General features: G+C 34.7%; 1 protein-coding gene across 1 annotated transcript in view; it reads right to left on the bottom strand.

The window, feature by feature from the left end:
* Positions 1-4,571: 4,571 nt before the first annotated feature.
* The window catches only part of LOC149781248 (uncharacterized), a 117,369-nt gene continuing 99,391 nt past the window's right edge, over positions 4,572-22,549 (bottom strand). The window contains exons 16-23 of the mRNA XM_089934725.1: positions 19,371-19,615; positions 17,065-17,179; positions 15,877-15,966; positions 15,366-15,464; positions 14,296-14,395; positions 10,812-10,918; positions 10,187-10,310; positions 4,572-4,693 (exon numbers count right to left, since the gene is read on the bottom strand). Coding sequence (XP_089790851.1) covers positions 4,572-4,693; positions 10,187-10,310; positions 10,812-10,918; positions 14,296-14,395; positions 15,366-15,464; positions 15,877-15,966; positions 17,065-17,179; positions 19,371-19,615 — 1,002 coding nt within the window. The remainder of the gene's footprint in view (positions 4,694-10,186; positions 10,311-10,811; positions 10,919-14,295; positions 14,396-15,365; positions 15,465-15,876; positions 15,967-17,064; positions 17,180-19,370; positions 19,616-22,549) is intronic.

The raw sequence follows: 22,549 nt of genomic DNA, 5'->3' as shown, positions 1-22,549 counted from the left end.
TTTTAAGTTTTTTTTTGTGTTGTTGCAACCATTGTGTTTGTTTTTATGGGTATGACTATAATTTAGTAAAGCGGTTACAGCTTTTAAAGATTAGGTGCTGCACTAAATCCACGTTATTTTTATAATTATTAAATCAACTGGTGTGATAAACTGATTTATTAAGTACTAGTTGTATCGGAGTATCATAGCCAAAGGTTAAAGGTTATATAAAAAGAAAGAGATAGATGTAACAATAATAAATGATTTCTGCTTAAAATGACTAAGAATACGTTGGAAACCATTAAAGTATTTTTATACTCTGTAAAAAAAAGCTCTTTACTATAATATAATTATTAGTATTAGTAGTGATTATTAGTAAGAGTTAGGGTACACGGAAATACATGTATTGGCTTCCATCCTAAAAATATATAGAACAAGTAATGGATGTTTATATTTCTGAAATATATGCCATTTTTTAATTTGCATATACAAACACGAACTAATTGCTAAAAGAGGAAATGCAGAATATTATTATAAACATAAAAAAAATCACCAAAATATTAATTTATTTTCAATGCTACAATAAAAATGGTACGTATTGGACCATGCCAAAGACTCTTATTCCTCTCTTATCATTCCTTCGTCCCATTTATGTCACCACATGTCTTGTATTTTTCCAGAGCTCTTGCGTCCATTCTCGTTAATTAATTACTTATGTTTATAATGGAGAGGAACTTGTAAGTTGAAAATCTTATTTAAATTAGTTTGCCTTGTATATATTACTGTGACCTTCTTGTCCCCCCAAAACTTGTTTAAACTCCCCAGCTTCCGAAACTCGATCTGATTAGCAGTCTGTAGGAGTCTGAGTGTGATTTGGATTTTTAACGTAGCTTTAACAGTTTTTCAGTCATATAGCTACGATGTCTTCAGTGTCGCAGTTTACAGTGATGTCTAGCATTGGGGCATCACGCCGCAGAGATGTAGCACGATGTCCCACCAATTAACATTATCATATCACCAGGCCGACCAGTCCTAACACCAACCTCTTCATGCTGAGCGCCTAGTGAGGTAGCTGTTAGTACCATTATTTTTATAAAAGTTTTTGGTATTACTCAGCTAGGGTTCGAACCCACGACCTCCTGCATTCGAAGCGGACTCTCTAACCATTAGGCCACTGGAGTGGTAAAGTACGTAGGAATAAACTTGTCCTCTATTCAGTATATAAAGGTCATTCTAGAAGAAGAAATAAAGACATCCGTTCTACAAATTTAATTAGTGTTTAATTTTCCGTTTTCTTTCAAGGTCTGACTTGGTTCGGGCTATCTACCAGCTTTACATTATATTATTTGGAGAGAAATTTTTGTAACCGTTCAACAGCAAATAGTTCCTGATGTGCATACATGATTAGTATTCCAATTTAAAATGAAATATATTTGACAATCTTTGTTTTTCACTCGATAAAAATAGATTGTGTCACTTATACGCTGGAAGGCACGTGTATCACATACATATATACTAAATACCAACTGTCTGACCATAAATACGTTTACTTGCCAGTTAATACATTACTATCATTAAAAATCATATTGTATATTTCCATCACGTTTCTGGATAATTTTTAAACAACATAAAAAGAATGCATAAACCTTTACTATATTTTGTCCATCGTTTGACATAAAGAAATTTGTTTTAATAGGCTGGAACTGTACTCTTTAAATATTGACATCATTTCACCAGGTTACCCAAGATTTGTGTTATCGTCGTTCTTTATATCTCAGCTGTCATATTCCATGTTGGACTGCAATCCTTAGAAAGTGTTCATGAAACAAGAATGCGTCGTCGAAGTGTCTGAAAACTGACTTAAGCGTAAAACTTAACTGGACGAACATGCAATGGTAAGATTACCACATTCGTGGTGGAGCGTATACAATTTATACCACGAAACAAAATAAGTTGGCAAAATAAATACAGAAATCAAGGTTTTCTCGCTAATCAAAAACATAAATTTCAGAAGCGGTCATATACAAGCGACTGACAAACAGTCTGCGTGAACCAATGTTATGCATATCAACATCCAGAACATTACACACAAGATGGCGGCGTAGATACGTTTATAAATTATCACGTAAAATATTGCATTGTGGGATTAGCTGATGTAACCATAGCAAAACAAGTGTCTTCAGATATCTGGCGATCGCAAGACTTAAGACTTTAGGTAAAATTGCACAGACATTTTCAACGGAACTGGCTCTTGTAACTGATTTAAAAGAATTTTGGAATCGATTTTCACCAAATGAAAGCCGCTTCTTTCATCAGACAAGCATAGGTCTACTAGTTATAAATGCATGAAAGCGCCATATGGTTGGAGATCTATCATTTTCTGTGTGATCGGTAAACAGACTGACGGTATACGAAAAGGAAAGGCTAGAAAAGGCAGATTTTGAGAAGTTGGTCCTTTCATTTAATCAGAATTAAAAGAAAAAATGTTTTCTGATACAGTAGCAATTTTCTTGCGGTCAGCAACCAGTTATACATTTACAATAAAGATTGCATCAATAGCCAGATCTTCTGTTTTCATTTGATTAGAATACAGCGGCATATATTTACGTGATTGTATATAGAAAAACACTTGTTAAAATTACTGAACGAAGAAAACAAGGTACCTATATATTCCACTGATTTAGTCTCAGTTTGCAGGACTCAAGATATTAATTATAACTCAGTTTTAAGGACTCACAGTACTAATTATTCGGAATAATCTGAACCAGTCTAGAATGGGTGAATATAAAATAGACTATAAACAAGTGTTTAGTTTCATGATTGATGGATAGTGAAAAGAAAAATTTACTAAAAAATAATCCTTTAAGAGTTTTTTTTTAAAATTTTAACTTTAAAAAGTAGAGACAATTTTCTATCGATTCAATTTCGGTCCTTACTTTGGGACAATCATTAGTGATAGGTGCAAAATAGAAAGCATCTTACAAATGCCTGTAGACAGAGAAATATGCCACGACTGCGGTAGTTATCTCTACTCAGAAGCTTGCGTCAAGGATAGATCTATACTTAGTAACATATAGGTTTGATTTAAAGTTACTGAGTTTTGAATATAATAGTCTTCCTAAAGGTTTTTGTTTGAGTTAGTACCGTACATCAGTATAAATTAATGATCCCAGATAGTGCTGATCTTGTTTGAGACACAAGTGCTTTGAGTCTCGGGAGCGGGGTCAGTAAGTGTGACCCCCCCCCCCCCACCAACAAAACGATATACAAGAATGAAAAGTTATCTACTCGCGTCATTGTTTCTTCTTCTCAAGCTATATACAAAGTAAATGCAACAAACTGGGATAACACCTGAAAACATGAACAAATTATGATACAACTACTCACCCACCTAACCCACACCAATATAGATTACAATTTTCTATCAAACCTCGTCTGCTTTTTGTTTCTGTTTACTAATTTCAGCCGCATGTCATACAAGCTTACGAGGAGACTGAAACTTTAAGTTGCATTCTGGGAAATTATATATCAGCAGATCCCTGCACATAGTGGTTTATATATATGAACACGCATTCCTAGATTTAGTGGGAGTTTAAAAAAGATAAAAAAGAAGTTGTTTTAATACCTGCATTACCTGATGGTAATGTGATACTGATGCAATCATTTAAACTGTAAATTAAATGTTGGCATTGCTCCATCTTGACTACTCGCTAGACTTTACAATCAGACCAGTCGAGCATTATGAAGTTTTCGTGTTATTACTTATGTCAAGAAATAACTTGTTGGAGGGTTTGATCCAGGAAGACGATGTTGGATCATGGAACTCAACTGGCTCATGACTGCATGCAACCCTGCCTAGCATGCACTTAGATGGAAAGATTGGTGTGGAAAACGGGTCTACTTTTGTCACCCGAAGGACCCACTCTGTCTCTGATGGGAATTACCAACCTATATAAGTCTCAAGTAAAAGCACAGAGGAGACAGGTGGTGGGTTCGGTTTAGCGTTGTGGCCTTAACGCCATTTTTAACGCATGGTATGCTAAACATGGCTGCTAGTATATTTGGTGGAGGAAGAACCCGGGAATACCCCTGGAAGAACCACCGACCCACATGAAGCTACCATGTAAAAGCTAGTGTATATTGATATAGGTGATACTTCTTTTTCTTTCAGAAAATATTCTTATAGAACCCCACAAATTCATCGTTTCAAATGTCCCCTTCATACTGAACCTTTAGAACCATCAATGAGTTGTTAATTACCTCATTTCCTGGACAATGTATCTTTATAATATGACAATAATCCAATAATGTTCAATGAATAATGTTGAATTGCTTAAATAGACAGAAAGAAAAAAGAAGATAAATGACGGGTGAATGCTTGACCAAAAACGGACTGGAAAATGCGTTCAGATTGACCGTGTCTTTAGCGTACTTTGATTTGTCAACTGAGGCGCTAAAAATAGCGTGCATAGATAATATGTAGGTGATGTATATAAACAATGATTATAATGCAGCCTCAAGGGCACTGAAAGATAGCTCTCATATATATATATATATATATATATATATATATATATATATAGAGCAACATTTTAGAACAAAAAATATCTCTGGGCCAACGAGAGTCTTGAGGCTGGTGGGCAAGTCAAGAGTTCTCTTTCTTCTTTTCCAGCCTTGTTTGTCACCATGTGTACTTTGTAAGAATAAGGGTCCACTGAAAAAATAGGTTTGGAAAACAATATCAAAATTTTGTATTCCTTGAACAACTTTATGAAAGTTTGAATGCCCTAACATTTTCTGAGACGTTATCTTTGGCTGTCTTTACTTTTCTTACGAAACATCGTTGAAGTTAAATAAGCAACGATTGACTGTTCCTTATAGAAATTCGATACTCAGACACGATGCACCCCATCATGCAAAATTTTACAACAGACTGTTCCTTATAGAAATTCGATACTCAGACACGATGCACCCCTACATACAAACGTTTACAACAGACTGTTCCTTATAGAAATTCGATACTCAGACACGATGCACCCCATTATATAAAGTTTATATTAACAAATATCCATACATCTAAACTTTTTTTTAAAACTATGTGGCATACATAGTACACTCTTTATTCACTGATCATGATCACATAAGACATATTGAAACGCAGCTATATAAAGTTTAACGCAATGGATTAGGGTACCTGCGATAGGAAAAAACAAATTTTTCGTAAACAAAATTGTAGAGTTAATTGTAATATATTACAAATATCCCCCTTGCGTACTTTCATGTCATAAATGATTAAAAGCAACATTGAAGAGATTTTTCAAGCGGGCTTTAAGTCATCTGCCTGCAGACATAGCAGTGTAACTTGTGCGTTAACCCCACCCTACCCCATATACTTCAATGTGGCCTTCACCAAGGTGGGCGAAATGAACAGGATAAATTGATAAAATATGGTATACATTTATTTTTGAAAAGGTTCTGAGTTGAAAATGTAAGATCTACGCTGGGAAAAAATAATTATACTTAAAGAGTACATGGAATCTGAATCAAAAAACTATATTTTTCTTTCAGATCATGTGTAGATAGCATTGTGTCATGTTTGCCGCTGAACTCTGAATATGGCTGAGAACTTCAAACCGTTTCAGGACTAGTGTACGGTTTGCTAGCTTTAATGCTGAAGTAAAGATGAGCATATAGTCCGGATCCAGTTTATCAAAAATCTCATTTCCATATGAACATATAGTCCGGATCCAGTTTATCAAAAATCTCATTTCCATATGAACATATAGTCCGGATCCAGTTTATCAAAAATCTCATTTCCATACGAATTTATAGTCCGGATCCAGTTTATCAAAAATCTCATTTCCATATGACTATATAGCCCAGATCCAGTTTATCAAAAATCTCATTTCCATATGAACATATAGTCCGGATCCAGTTTATCAAAAATCTCATTTCCATATGAACATATAGTCCGGATCCAGTTTATCAAAAATCTCATTTCTATATGAATATAATATTATATGAAATTTAACATCAGACATGTATAATTTCATTATACCCAGATTCAATGGATGTACAAGACATTTTTTAATTTTGAATTGAAAGTCATTGCGACGTAATGTTTGACATTTTCTATTGTGAGAAACGAATGCCAGTTATACATAATGCTTGAAATTTGTTGTTTCTTTTTTGAGAACTGAAGGATGTTATGACATAATGTCTTATTGTTCCTATTGGTATCGTTGTTTTTCTTATATATTTAATTACTTCTATGTTTTTAGCTTGGAAAAAACGTTTGCATGTACTCGAATGTGTCAATGACATCGCTTTTATCTTGTTTGACACGTAGGCTTTGACCAAGTGACAATTTTGATTGGTAAGCTTCGCTTCTGATGATCAGTTATTTGTACAATATTGAAACTTGATTTTGACATGCTAACTGAGAAGCATAATCTTAGAATCTAGAGTAGATCATCGTGACCTACTTTACACGTACATCTCTTGCCATAGACTATAAACATCATAAATCTCTTGCCATAGTCCATAGACAGCGCACATATCTTGCCATAGAAAACGGATAGCATACTTTCTCTGCCATAGACTATATATAGCGTACATCCCTTGCCATTGACTATAAACAGCATAATCTTATGCCATAAACTACAGACAGCGTAATATCTTGCCATATAAGCATAGTTCCATTGCCAAAGACTATAGACAGCATACCTCCTTTGTCATAGACCATGGATAGCGTATATCTCTTGTCATAGGTTATAGACAGCGTACATATCTTGCCATATACTATGGACAGAATACTTACCTTGCCATAGACTATAGACAGTACCTCTATTGCCATAGACTATGGACAAAATACTTCCCTTGCCATAGACTATACACAGCGTTCATCTCTTACCACAGACTATGAACAGAATACTTCCCTGGCCATAGACTAAAGGCAGCGTACATATCTAGCCATATACTATTTGACATAATACCTCATACTTACACTAGTGTATGACTGAGTTATATAATATATAACTAAAACACCACGACATAAATGACTGTTCACAAGCTTGTGTCCCATTAAGAGTTTTAGAGAGTATTGATGCTTTAGATTTACGAATTACTTGTCATGTTTGTCAACTAGAACTACAGGATAAAAATAAGACAGAAATGGACAGAAACGCTAATGGCAAGATAAAAACATTAAACATTTCTCTATATCCTATACTGTCAGGGACGGGTAATTTTAATGAATTAGCGTTGAGTTGGTATAATGCTACCAGATATCATTACCCCTACCCCGTACCCTTGCAATGTTCCAGTCATGTTAATTATTATAAATGTTCAACTATTCTGTTTAAAGTGTAGAGGACTAAACTACTGAGTAGATTAGATTTTTTAAACCATTTTATATAAAACTCAAAAGCTATTTAACATGGACAATATGTCCAGGACGAATCTATACATGGGATTCAGCTTTTATGACTCAATATACATGCATATTCGTTATCTTTCTGAAATAAAAATATGTTCGTAAGTTTACCAGAAAAATGTTCTAAATGGCTGCCTTCATGGAAACTACTTACAGTTTGAATGGATATGTGGACTGTTTAAAGCTTTCAGCTGGTGTCCGGGCTGGGGTGGGGTAAAAATTGTAACTGCTAAATGCCTAAGATTCTAAGATTCCCGTGTAACTGCCATTCTTACTTTCCAACAGACATGTACTAAGCATCGATAATTTCAAAACGACAACCATTCTACTCGTAAATTATTTCCTGCAGTAACACACAGATTCGTTACGAGAGCAATAACTTTATGTCACATGTCACATGTCCAGGACAGGGCAGGTGTTTATACTTTGGCACTGAGAGGGGTGCTTTCACCTATCAAGTCCAATCACTCCACAGGTAGTGGGCAACTGAACAATGGACTTATTCAAATATGAACTAAAGTCACAGAAACTCACTTTGCCTTAAGTATATTTATATTATGTTGTTTCTGCCATCGATACATATCAATTGTTATATATATTTTTGTAACTTCTGGTATATAATTGTTATAGAAATTTTGTAATCTTTATTCATGGCTGTAAATTGTACATACTATCTTTAGTTAAGAACGTACAATTACATAGGATCTATAAATAGATGCTTACGTATGTGTTGACAATTGCTAATAATAATCTTAATAATAAGACTTAATGACGACGTTCGCTTATTTTCTCATTGACCGATGTTATTTGGACGGTTCTAGAAGAATTCTGTGACTTCCCATTGGTTGGGCTAGGTCACATGAATAGGCAAGTTCGAGATAAATTGAATCAAAAGATCTGTCACATGGGGTTTGTTGTGAAAAATAGTCGTAATAGAATGTGTATATAAGGAGAAAACTGAGCAATCAGACTGATTCCGATTTTGGAGTCATCGTCATCTCTTGTGTTCCTGTTGTAAGTTTATTTTGAACTTAGATATTATTCGAGATGAAAACATTGTTTGGACTGTTCAGTAGAAAAAGAAAGTGTCCATCATTTGGAATATAATATTATTCTGGAACTATCGTGAATCATTCAAAAGAATTCTGGACAATGTCATCTTGACAACGTCACAATTCTTAGCGGACCCATGCATTTCCTGCTTATAAATTTATGTGGAACCTTTGTTTTTGATTTTCTTGGAACATTGTCAGGATTATTTTCTATTCACTTCTTAATACTTTAAGTTCTTCTCACATTTGCATTTATAACTTTTGACAATTAAATTATTTGTTAAGTTTTACTAAACTTGTTGGTTTTTCTTCTTTCTGTTACTCAGTTTATGACCATGGACTCGTAACAAATGCCAACATTTTTTATTGTGCTTTCAGCGGTTTTGGGGGCATTTTAACTATAACATCGATATCATAAAACTAAAAGTGAAAAGATATTTACGATGACTTACTTTGATTGGGGCGCTGGTGCTTCTCAGGTTGGATGCATACATCAAGTACTAATATTTTACGGAAACAAAGCATTTAAAGCAAAGATAACCATTCGACAGCGTCACTTGGTTATCAAAGCCTGCACTGCAGGCGAGACAAAAACGATGGTATCAAGACATTCCAATACCTGTAGCCGTTTGGGGCCAAATGTCTGGAAACACGTACCGATTTTATTGGGTTACTTGACCTTTTCAGTTACCAAAGCCTATGATATCAATATATTTCACCGTAGCTTAACAATACCAACAAATAAAAAACTGGCCAAACGACCTAGTCAAAAATGAAGTAATAATAATGTAACATCATAAACTTAAAGATGGCAAGAACACACATTTTGTCAAAAACGCCTAAAATAGTTACGGTGTTTTATTTTGTGTAAAATTTCACGCACCAATGAACTCATATTCAGATCACCGACGAAATACATTTTGAAAAATATGTACCGGATCCAGTTTGTCCAAACTTTCTGTTCCATAAAATAAATACTTCCTCGTATCTTCCAAAATCTGACCAAGAAGGTAGATGCCAAAACTTAATTTTAACTAATGGCAGCAAATATCGTCGTAATCAAGTGTTTCTATATTTATATTAAGAAGACCCCCCCATCCCATTTCAAGTGATATAAATTCGTTTCGTTAGAATATAAATAAATATTTTTCTTCGTTTATATAAATCCAGCGTGGTATTTTTTCTATTTACGAACGTTTAAGAAATAATAATTCCAAAAAGGTATGAAATCACTTCCGGTGCTCTTTGACAGTCTGTTAGAACAGTAGAAATGACATTAAGTTATTTAAAATCCATTTAAGCTGACGAATATGACCATATTATCACATCAGTTATACGTGTAGAATAATTTTTTTTTTACAGTAGATATTGTACATAGACAACCAAAATATAACTATATTAAATGTTTTTTAAAATTCGTCAGGAGGAAACCCTGCGTCAAGAGTTTATTTATTCAACTATGGACCATATATTATAGATATCCTGCGGTTGATACAGCCAGATATTATATAATACCATTTTAAAGTTTTTTTTTCCAACAAGAGCCGCGTGCTTCTAATCCTAATCTCTGTACATTTCACTTCATATAGTGTGGCAGCCATGAAAGCTACGGCTGATACGCTACTCAATCCAACCCTTAAAAAGAGGTACATTTCATTCCTCTATCTCCAGAATGGTTAGGAAGTCTAATATGTTGGTACATAATCAAATAATAACTCACCTGTAAGTTTGGGAAGGAGATTATTCCTTATCATACTTGTTTTGTTGACTGTTCGGCATTTCTTCACAGCCGTGACCTGTTTCGACAGTCCGTATCTCTGCACCAGACCTTTGTCTAAGGAAGCCTGAACACAGTTTTGTAAAGATACTATGATTTGCGCATAATTTGTTACCTGTTTAATCAAATCAACATATATGTAGATAAAAGAAATACAAATAAGATAATACATATATACTTTGTACTTTAGTATATACACACAGTAGGTAATGCAGTCTTGATCTGGCCGTTTTATATCAAGTTTTGCAGGATACGAAATGGATTTTCTTTCTTCGGTGAGATTATGTATTACATGGCTTATACTGTTGATTCAAGGGCAAAGGTCATGCAGTATTACTATTAAAAAAAATTCGTTCATATTTTCCATACAGAAACAGTAATAATATGATCCTCTACCATTAGTGTCGAAATGTCTTCTGAAAATGATGTTTTCGGACTAAAGATTTCTGTCAGACTCCAAAATCGATATATAAACATATTACTATCGATCGTAATATAATGTAAGTAAAAATTAAAATAGAGAATATATATGAAGGAGTGACACTTGGGGAGTGGATATTTTGTTTACCTGAGACACAAAAGCAATAGAGTGTGCACCAACTGATTTTCCGTAGGCTCCAAACATCTTTCTCTGCTTGACGGGTTCTGGTGTAGGAATGGATGCGTTCGGCATCCCTGTTTACAGAAAACAGTTAAAGGAAAGTGTCAAAACCTCCTATCTGTTGTAGTCTATTTTATTTCAAAGGATTTTTTCCCTGTAAATTAGGGTTCTCAGAGAATTTGTACCAGATTAGAATTTTAACTCCTGCTGCAGGCGACTCTAATTCTCTCTAGAGAAAGACGAACATTTATAGCTTTCCTTTCTTTGTACTATATTATAGAGCTATATAATTTTAAGTGATATAATTGACTGGTAGGAATTCCACCAAGATAAAATTATAATTACCTCCCCTGTTTCCGCTTGGTGCCTATTATTAGTATTATTGGTGTTCAGGATATTTTTCTTCAATTTATGATTGAGCGGCACATCAAACTGCAACTGGACCAGCCAAATGTGTGCATCCATTAGCGGGAAGGCAAGGAAGAGTTTATGCGCAATGTAATCAGGAAAGTTTTCGTAGAGAAACAAGAAAGGTTCCTTTGTATGAGTCGAATAAAATATCCAATCACGAATACGCCAGAAGAATTTATTCATAGGATGCTAGCATTCTACCTATACTTTAGTAATCCCCAAGAGGATACAGGTATCCTTAGTAATCCCCAAGAAGATACAGGTATCACTCTCCTAATGGACGGTGTAGCACAACCGATTAATAAACTCAGACAACATATTGTTAGCTTGATGCTCCTAAACTAGGATGAAACAAGGGTTATTACCCAAACATGTTTTCATTGGCGAATCAAGCGAAAGCCATAAACCAGGACTCGAAGCGTGAATGTGTAAAAGTTATTGTGGTTGGTGAAGATGACTGCCACTGGACCAATCAAATTTATCTCTTTTCTATGAAATGCTAGGTCCCGAAGGTAGAAGCTGGAGTAAGTTGACAGTGACTGCCAGCCTACAGCTTCAATAATGAGACGGATTGAGCAATAGCATTCTTAACCCACGCTAGTCGAGAGTCTTTTTAAAATGTGTTGTGAATTATGGGATATGTAATTCGTCGTTTCATGGGTCAGAATGTCCAGATCGAAAGATTCAAGGTCTGCGAGGTGATGTGCTGTTTCCTCTTTAACTATTAGAAACAGTTTCTGATGGACCCGATGAATATTTTCGGTACACTGAAAGTCGACCTTCTAAGCAGCAAAATGGGTTCTGAAGTCTGCTCCTTTCGAAAGGTTTAGCAAGGAAAGGGATCGAATGAAAATGTTGACGTTTCTGCTGACGTCAGAAGATTTTTCGCATCTAGCTTGGTCGTGTCCGTAAAACAACCAAAACATCTGTAAGAAACTGAAGGAAGTTTTGGATCCATCAAAGGAGCATGAACCACTCAACCCTACATGCCAAACCCAATACAATTAAGAAGCACGTGTTATAGGATAGAATCATGATAGCGCCATGAACAAGGTATGAATTTGGAGAAATTAACCATGATAGGACCAAAGAGAAGGCCGTTCGGGGTACAACACTAAGTAACGGAACCTACTTAGATAAACGTGTGACGGTAAATCTATGAGGTAATCATCTTCTACATCTTTTATTTTGTTGTGTCTGAATGTGAAAGATGACGCACAAAATGTTTGCTAATTGGGGAATCAAAACCTGTAGAGCTGTTGTTGTTGTTGTTGTTGTAGGGTTTAACGCCGTTTTTCAGCACACGATAGGCTATGCATGGCGGCCAGTATTATAGTGGAGGAAGAACCCGGAAAAGCCCCGGAAAGAACCACCGACCCTCGAGAAGCTACTGGCAAGCTTTCTCACATACCCACATTGGCCGAATCCGAGACTCGAACCCACGCAGACAGAGGTTAGATGGCAGTGATCCGTAACGGAGAGCGCTTTAGACCACTCGGTCACTCAGAGCCCTCTAGAGCTGTAAAAGCAACATGTCATTGTATTTTGCGACATGTATTGAAGACATGCCACCTTTCCTCGTACACCTTGACAACGAACTGACCTTCCAGCTAACGTGAGTCTCTATTTGATTGCAGGTGTGAATACTTATAGCCAAGTGCCTCCCCTGCCTCCCACCCAAAGAAAGGAGAAAAAAGGGCGATGGTGAAGATGGTGTCCGTCGGGGCAGGGAAAACATATTTACGTTCTGGGCTATTTAAATTGGTCTGGGAACGCTTCAACCTTTTGAAAATTTCTTTCGCAATCAGAACTATTTTTGAAATTTTGAGATCTTATCTTTAGAATTACTCTGGGAATCAGAACCGTAGGAGGGAAGGTGTAGCCGATGATCGACAGAAATCTCACTGCTCAGCTTCTGGGTCTAGTACTGGCAACATAAAGGTGGGCAGTTCGTGATTCCACTTGGTGACAAAAATGTCGATCATCAGACGACCTCAGGTTACATATCAGATTGAATACTGATCAATAACGGTAGCTACCCATCGAAACGATATGGTAACTATACTGGTATCTTCGAGCTCCTTACCTTAGATACAATTCTCAACGTATACATGGTATAAAGAGGAGAAATAATATTCACGCACTTGCTATATGCAGCATTCTAATGCTCCAAAGATAAAATGCAGAGATTGGGATATACAAAACCGCATTGGTTTTTCTCCGATTTGGTTTACAAAGAACACACTTTAGTTATCTTATCTTCGTTCGTTTAGATGAAATGATAGCAATAATATGAATTTCATCTTAGGAATAAATTCCAAACATTATTTTGATTTGCATGCAGATATCTGTGAAAATAAACACTTAAAATTATTTTCACTCTAGATGAGACATTCGAAATTCTGTGAATTTCTATACACTCTCAATGCTCTTTCTAGTTAGTATTACTTTTACATGTTAAGAGTTCTCATAAAGGCGTTCACTAATTGGGACACTCAACATTTATAATTCCATGCACTCTACATTCAAGCGATTCAAAATTATATCATCTTCTTTAATTTCATAAAAGAACTTAAGTCTGTACTTAAATTTAAGTCTAGAATATAATTATATAATTGGTTAAAATTTAAGCTTTAAATGAAATTTGTCAATCAAATGTCTTTATGCGAGACCTAATTTAAGGCATGTATAAAATCTAGTCCTGGGAACTTACGCCAGGGGTTCTCTTAGCGTGGACGATTAAGAATTCTTTGCATTATTACCCTTACAAACAAATGTTCAAACATCGTTTTACAAAGAGTAATTAAATAAAAGTGACTTGACTGTTTTTACAGAAAAGATGTAAAGCTATGATTTATCATCATCATCATCATCATCATCATCATCATCATTTAGTATTATTATTATTATTATTACCAACCATCACAACAGATTCATTGAAATTTTATTTGTTTCATAATTATATCTCTAGACGTTAACAATATTAAATAATATGTAAATTCCACATTTATGACCTTTCGTGTATATAAACTTTACTCACCCATCTGACTCCACGCTATCTGTCCTCCTTTAATGATTATTTCTGGTTTTGCACCAAAGAAACCTGGACTCCACAGAACTAAATCAGCTAGTTTACCAACCTGAATTAATCATAAATATTCACAGTATCAGAAATTTAGGTTTAAATTATGCCTATTCGCATGTAAAGCCAGCCGAATGAACTGATTGGAATGTTTGGGGTTCTTATGTTTTCAAATTACATGTTAAAGTTCAGTCAGGACTAAATTAATCTCATTGCATAATTGTACACTTTATCTGAGTAAATGCTTTTATATGTCAAACAGAGCGCTAAAAGGTATATTATATTTATACTTGTTCTATTTACATCATAGTGACTACAAAAGTTTATGGAAAAATTCGCACGTCATTGAAAAGGATGAGAATAGAAATGTTAATTAAACTATAATTGTTTTACTATTTTGGGGGGTTCTATTTATTTTCAAGGATATATGAAATATAGTTAGGATCTATTTTTCACTCCCTCAACCACCTCCCCACCCTCCAACCCCCCAACAAATATTGTGAATGCATAAAGTGCGCATGTGAATGACTTGTATTGCCGGATTGAAACTTAACACTAAACATGTTGAGTATGGAAATTTGCTATTCAGTTCAAGTACTCTATCTCCCTAGAACCATAAAAACAAAGGGAATCTGCAATCTGTGGAAACATCAGCAGCTGTTACTAAACTGATGCAAAATACACACTTTATTGCACTGAAATTAATCCCTGAATGGAGCTATATTACCACTCCAACCAATAATTTTGTCTTTTGCTCCATAAATGAAGTTAAGCTTGCTATCAAAAACGCTATCAATATGGAATAGTTTCCGGAGATAATTTCTGCATAGATCACTCTGTTTTGTAAAGCTGTGTATAAATAATCAAATGATAAACAGGTAATTTCAAGACAGGTAAATTAGATTGAATGTTTAGAGGTGAGGCACGATAACTACAAACTCAGTTAATCAAATAACTGATTATGGTCCCTTAAACAAATAGAATAATTAATACTTGAAATCAAAATTATATTCTCTCAGAGCGCTCACCTCAATAGATCCAATAACATGCGCCATGCCATGCGCAAGAGCGGGGTTGATGGTGTACTTGGCAACATATCTCAAAATCCTCTCATTGTCATTTTCCCCCTGTTTGAACAAGTATAGTCGTGAAGAAAAAAGTAAAATATGCATGGTTAAATTATACGAATGGAGGTATTTGGATGGGAAGACAGAATTACAAAGCTTTATTTTAATATAAAATATTTAAGTTGTTTATAAAATGAATGATTAGAAGCTATTTGTGACATTAAACCTCTAGCTTTTTGTTTTATCAAAAAAAAATTGTGTTTCCCCTTTAATTAGACCCGTTACTTCTAATGTCGAAACATATTAAGGAGAACAGTATTGTAAATTATGTGAATTTTTTTATACCGATACTGACATAGCATCAAGATAAACAGAATGCACAATCTTTTTACACTTCACTTTTTGTGCACATCAATATATTTTGTCAATGCTATGCCATATTGTAGGGGTTATATGTTTTAAAATAGCGTACAGTTTCCTCCTTCAGTCTCCCTCTGAAGAGTTTCATTTTGTCTGCCGTCTGCCATGTTCTGCAGATAACCTCCCCAATACGCCCCATTGCCTGAAAAGACCAGAGCTGGCCGTTAAAATGCAGTATAGACACACTTACGTAACATTAATTATTTTAATGTCGTCAAATTTATAACCGCAATTTTATTTATCTCCTTACGGAAAGGTTGATTTTGTAACTTACTCCGAATCTTTTAGGAAATCTGATCCAAACGATCTTTTATTTAGAGTTATATATAAATCTGTTTTACAAAATGCTTTAATAATATTTGAAAATGAAGGCCGAACTTAACGGTATTTTTAGACGAAAGTATTTCGTTTCAAGCGTGTCCAAACAAGTATCACTTTGTTTACAATACTCTCAAAGACATTACATTGCCAGTGAATATCGTTAGACACCCAAACATCGCCATAGCTAGAAAAAAAAAAAGACCGAGATCTAATTTCTTTCTACTAACCATAATCTATTTCAGTTTTATAAATTGGAATAAAGTGTATGTTCAGTTGAATTCAATATTATACGGCTATAGAGTATTGCAATCTGAACTCAGGGTGTATCTCACTAACGTATTACTACAACTAATCATTTCCATATCCATTTCAATAATGTTTACTACATTTCGATGAAGTCCAGTTAATTTACTACGTGTTACTTAGCTACAATATTTTTGTCAATCCACAACTGGAAGACAACATATTGCAAAATTAGTGTCCATTATGTGGTACATTTGCTGAATTAGTTGCAATTAAATGAAATAATCGGAGTTTATCCTTCTAAAACACTGCTAATTACATATGTAAGCGTAGTAATTCTTAGCAAAGGTCAATAAACTGAATCTATCGAATATGTCTATTCTGCTGGGACGTCGATTCTGCATCCGACTGAACACTAAATAACATTATTCCCAGGTCAATGGATCATCCAGATAAAAATCAGAACAAATAATATTAATTATCTTTGGGACTACAATGGAACAAATGGCAGCCTATCGGTTTAGTTAGGTCTTGCAACGTTCAATGCTTAACTTTTGTAGTTTAAATTACTCTGGGACATTAAAAAGAGTCAATGGCTATAATGTTCCAAACAGAGTCCCTTTCTGTCGAACTTGGTATGAAGTGAAACTGGTTTCATAAACTGAATGAAGCTCACCTGAGAGTCTGACGACATGATACTAATCGCCCCAAGGTCATGAAGGATGTCCTCTGCCGCAATAGTCTCTGCTCTGATTCGAGATTCAGCAAACGCAACATCTTCCTTCAGATTCCTGGAGTATGATAACAGTAGCATTGAAAGATATTTTATAAATTCATTTTTCAATACAAAATTATAACGACTTTTATTTGCGATATAAACGATAATAAAATATCTTACCGTAAAAAAAAATAAGCAAAAATTGATTTTATCATTATTGCAAGGGAGAGGCAGCAATCAGGAATATAGTGTCAACATGATCATTTGTAGACAAGGAACAGATCTCATCTTCCCTAAATATACAGCTGAATGAATTAAAAGCAAGAAAACACTTGGAAAGGTTCGTGTGTAATGCTTTACTTTGTTCCAAACACATAAGATTTCACGAACATAGTTACCATTCCTCCCAACAAAAGAGGCCACAGGTTTGTGAATGTCCGAATTCTCTTGTTGACACATCATTCAATATAGGTATGAAGGTAGCAAACTTCAAGATAGATATGATCCATTCATACTTATATCTTCATGTCTTACAATGTAATTTTGTGCACTGTGATCATCATTTGAACATGCATGAAATTTCTTAAATTTTCACGAGGAAAATTGCTTTTAAAATTGTGATTGGCTGTTCAGGCCATTATAAGGTACATAGTAAATGGGCATGGAAAAGTTGAGTTTAAATTTGAATGATAACAGCAGTAGTCTATTCATGAACTGTATCAAGTCTCAGCATCTTTCCAAGAAACATGGCACACAGATCAAGGTTCGTAAAGCTCTTCCGTACGTATCTTATAGACAAAATAAAATGTGAATTACATCTAGCTGTATACTTTTTGGGGCCCACCACAATCGCAAGAACATTTATTTCCGATATTCGAGAGATATAATTAAATACTGGTTAATAAAGCTCTTGAACAGTTCACGTGTCTCATAGCAAAATAGATGTGTGATGATAAAAGCAAGTCCTTATTTGTCGAGCCCGTATGACCATTAATATTTATCTGTATGGGAAGAGTGCATTTGTTTTTAAGGAACCATAGCAACAAAGCAAATGTTGTTTTCATATTTTGTATTTAAGAATATCATACTAAATTGGTACATTGCCTTAATACGTGTCAACACCAAGCAGCGTTGCTCACATACTGTCTTGTACAAATTTAGGTCTAATAGGCTCCTCCTACTCAATGTCAAGTATACGCATGCGCTGTCAGAAAGAGATGCAAGTATTCTGTATAGACAATGTTAATAACAGATGGACTCCAAGCAAGAGAGTCTAATATACAAGCAGTGTACCTAAACGTTTGGATGATTTGTGTGTGTGTGTGTGTGTGTGTGTGTGATTTGGATTTTTAACGTAGCTTTACCATTTTTTTTAGCCATATCGCTACGATGTCTGCAGTGTGGCAGTTTACAGTGATGTCTAGCACTGGGGCATCACGCTGAAGACATGTAGCATGATGTCCCACCCAGTCACATTATCCTGACCCCAGGTCGACCAGTCCTAACACTAACCTTTTGATGCTGAGTGCCATTTTTGTAAGTCTTTGGTATGACTCGGGGATCGAACCCACGACCTCCCGCATCCGAGGCGGACGCTCTAGCCACTAGGACACTGGAGCGGTTAAAAGTTTGGTTGAAGTGTAGATAGTGGTCAAAGCAAACGAACATGCCGTGTACGTTGAGGCCAAATGATATAGAGGTTTTGCTATAAAACTCTTGAAAATGATATTTCATAATTCTGTTTTATGTATCAGAGATATAGTAAAATAAAATGTATTCAGTAATAATCAGAAGAGTTATTAGTTCTACGGAAAACCCCACATAACCGTAAAACGGAATATTCTTGTAAAACAAGCGAAGGTCAAAAGTATAAGGAACTTTTTAATATATTGTTATGCACTATGTAAAGAATATTTGGTTGCTAAAACAAATGAAATTTCTTCCGAGCAGTCTTAATTAAAATGTGGTTCGTCTCTTAAGCTTAATTATTAATTTCTTATCTCTGGAAAATAATTTAAAATTAAAACTGAAAAATTTAGTTCCTTGACAAGATAGATGCACCAAAGATGATACTAAGTGTGGTGACAGCGTCGACACCATCTGAGTAGGGACAGTATCCATACGTCAATGTGTGGTGCGAAAGATATATGTACAATTGCAGCTTCTTCTACCAAAACTACATTATTCAATTCAATTTGTGCTTCTTTTGAGCTTCCAACTACAAATCTGGATAAACTGAATTTAAGGCGACGCAGCACACTTACTTGTCAAGATGATGGCAGACCATCAACATATCCAGATGTTCGTCAATTGTATTGGCAGTGTATGGACGTGTTGGATTGGTGGAGGACGGAATCACGTTCTTCTCGCTAACAACCCGGATGATGTCAGGTGCGTGACCACCTCCAGCGCCCTCTGAATGGTATGTATGGATTGTTCTCCCCTTGAATGTTTCTATTGTCTGTTCCACGCAGGCGGACTCATTTAGCGTATCCGTATGTATTGTGATCTATTTTGGAATTAAGTTCATGACTTGCATTATGGTCTGCTTTATAAATACTCTTTTACATGGTCATGCCAGACCAAATATAATACATGAAAACTTAATTTTTGTTGATGAAAATGGTAACATTTGTGGAATACGAAAGACAAATAATAACATCGGATGATAATACGTTCTCCAAGTTTATATTCCACTTACAAATTAATCATACGATAGCAGTTAGGAAATCTTCATCGTAATATAAAAGTGCAATTTGAATGCATGAACGGTTCTCGTTTTTATAATAAAGTAACCGGAAATCTAGAGATGAACACAATAGAAGAAAGAATACTCTAGGATTGCCAAGGAGGATACAACAAGGAACATGTGCGTAGGCAGTAGTTTTGCAGACTTCAAAATGTAACCTGAGGTAAACTGTAACCAGTTAAAATTCAACGCATATTGTAACAACCTACAATGCCATAGCCTTACGCACAATGTAACGGGTTACTTCACCCGTCAGGTTACATTTTGCGGCTAATTGCTGAGCTAATTGTTAACGCAAACTGTAGACCATCAGCAACATTGTAACCCAACACAAAGGTGTTGTTTTATTTATATAATGGAGTAATGTAGCATTACTCCAAGTACTGGTCTAAGGAGAATTACTCTTAAGACTATATACTTATATATATTTATATTATTATACAAGGATGTATATTTAAATCCCTACGGTTGACGAGTCTAGGGACATTGATTACCACAAATAGTACTACAAATATTGCCACCTTAGCGCTAAACAAGCAATTTCAATAATTCGCTCCATATTGGGTTTCTGCTTGGCATCGAACCTAGGACCTCTTTATGCGAGATAAGACAAATATCGCCTGCCAGGACGTTCCAGTGCCCATACTATCACGGCCACCTCCACATCACCCAAAAAAATTATGTTTTCGTATCTGTTCATATACGGCACTAGAACGTGCTGACCCTCTCGAAACTTAGATATATACATTATTTGTTCCAAGAAACCTTGGCACTGACTAGGTTAGGTTTTATTTATATAAGGGTTATATAAGGGAGTAATGTAGCATTACTCCAAACACTGGGCTAAGGAGAATTACTCTTAAGAAATATATACGAGGACGTATATTTAAATTCCTATGGTTGACGAATTACTTTGAAACACACAAGAAAACAAGAGATCCAAGAGAGTCTTTTTATAGCTAAAAACTTAACAGTTGACAAGTTCACTAAAAACGATGACGTAGTATTGTACAATTGTACAAACACAGTCAGTGTTAGCTATCTCGCAAACTTGATATCAGGTCGACGTTACCTATTTTGCTATAGTCTGATACAAATTATTTCAGAAGATAGCAAAATTATTTAATATGCATAGTCTCCTATCATTAACTGAAGTCACCTAGGTAAAATCTATCTAGGTCTTCTTCAATTAAAGTCTTATGTTACATTAGGTTTTACCCGTAAGGTTTTTCACAAGTAATAAAGCGGAAACAAGTTCGAGATGGTAAATATAAATTGACTTTAATTGACGAAGACCTAGATAGACTTTACCTGACGAAGACTCAGAAAGCGTTTACCACTTGCCAACCAAGTCTGGTCGTGTGTCTGACGGTTGCCGTCTGTCCTTCAATATATATATATATATATATATATATATATATATATATATATATATATATATATATATATATATATATAAAATGTGTGTTGTGTATTGGCTTTTCTTCATGATTATATGTTATGTATATTTATATAGTATGCTTACCTAGTAATAGAGTTTAGGACCTATACGAATAATATCTTGTCATCTTGTAAACAGCATATTACAAAGCTAATATTTGCCTTTGACTTTGAATTATATATTAAGATAACCGTGAGCTGGAATTAAGCATGCTTAAAATGTTGCATTCAAACTCTAGTTTAGTTTAGAAATTAAGGATGTCCTAAAAGCAAGTTATTTGCTAATTTGATTGGAAATGTACCCTCTTCCTGGCTATGTTATGGTGTACTAAATTTTTATTTAAACGTTTACTTCAAAATTACTAATTGCCAAGTAGGATCAATCTTAGTGTGATGTTTATTTTTTAATTTGAGAGGACGTTTTAAAAATGTATTCATTGAAATTACAAAGTGATCAATTATTTTAGTGAAAGGACTTTTAGGACTAGTTGGAATTTACTTCTCAATACTTTAAGTTCTTTCAATATTTCACTTTGTATTCAAGGGAAATAAATTATTTATCTAATGCTAGTAAACGTGTTGGTTTTCGCTTTTTTCTATTACTTAGTTAAAGACCATGTAGTCGTAAGATACAGAGGGACATAGGTACAAATAATTGACGTTTCGATTGATTTTGCGGAAGTACATTACATGTGTTATGCACGATGACTTACAAATTAGCGCAGTCAATAAATTGCACAATTGTTACATATGAACAGAAAAATACATTAAGTTAACACGTAAAACATAACCTACTTTTCAAGAATGCTCTTAAGTCTTGGTCTTGTCTGTCTCTGTTTTAAAATGAGAAAGTTCTAGGATGAAAAGAATAAGCATAAATACACTTCATGTTCACAAAGGATTACGTACGAACGTAGATGCAAAGGGTTGTGATTCAAGTCATGATTATGACTATGGTTAACAAATAGCTTAACCAAATGGTTAATTTGCAAACTACTTTAAGCTAATTTATGTTAAATACTGTTAATTTATTGAAGCGTGCATAACTAGAAATTGAAATACGGATGTTTCAAACTATAAAACTACAGAAGAAATTGCCTTTTGAATCAAGAACATTAGACTGAGTGATAATAATAATAATAATATTAATAATAATAATAAACTATCTTTAGCGAGGATAACACATCTGGTCATGGCTGACCCATCTGCCATGTGGTCCTCAGTTTTTGTAATAAAAAATAAAAATAGAAGTTC

The sequence above is a fragment of the Sinohyriopsis cumingii genome, chromosome 15 (assembly GCF_028554795.1).
Source record: "Sinohyriopsis cumingii isolate HCF-2022 chromosome 15, ASM2855479v2, whole genome shotgun sequence".
Taxonomy (NCBI): domain Eukaryota; kingdom Metazoa; phylum Mollusca; class Bivalvia; order Unionida; family Unionidae; genus Sinohyriopsis; species Sinohyriopsis cumingii.
The sequence above is the reverse complement of the archived record's forward strand: the minus strand, read 5'-3'. Positions and strand labels throughout refer to the sequence as shown.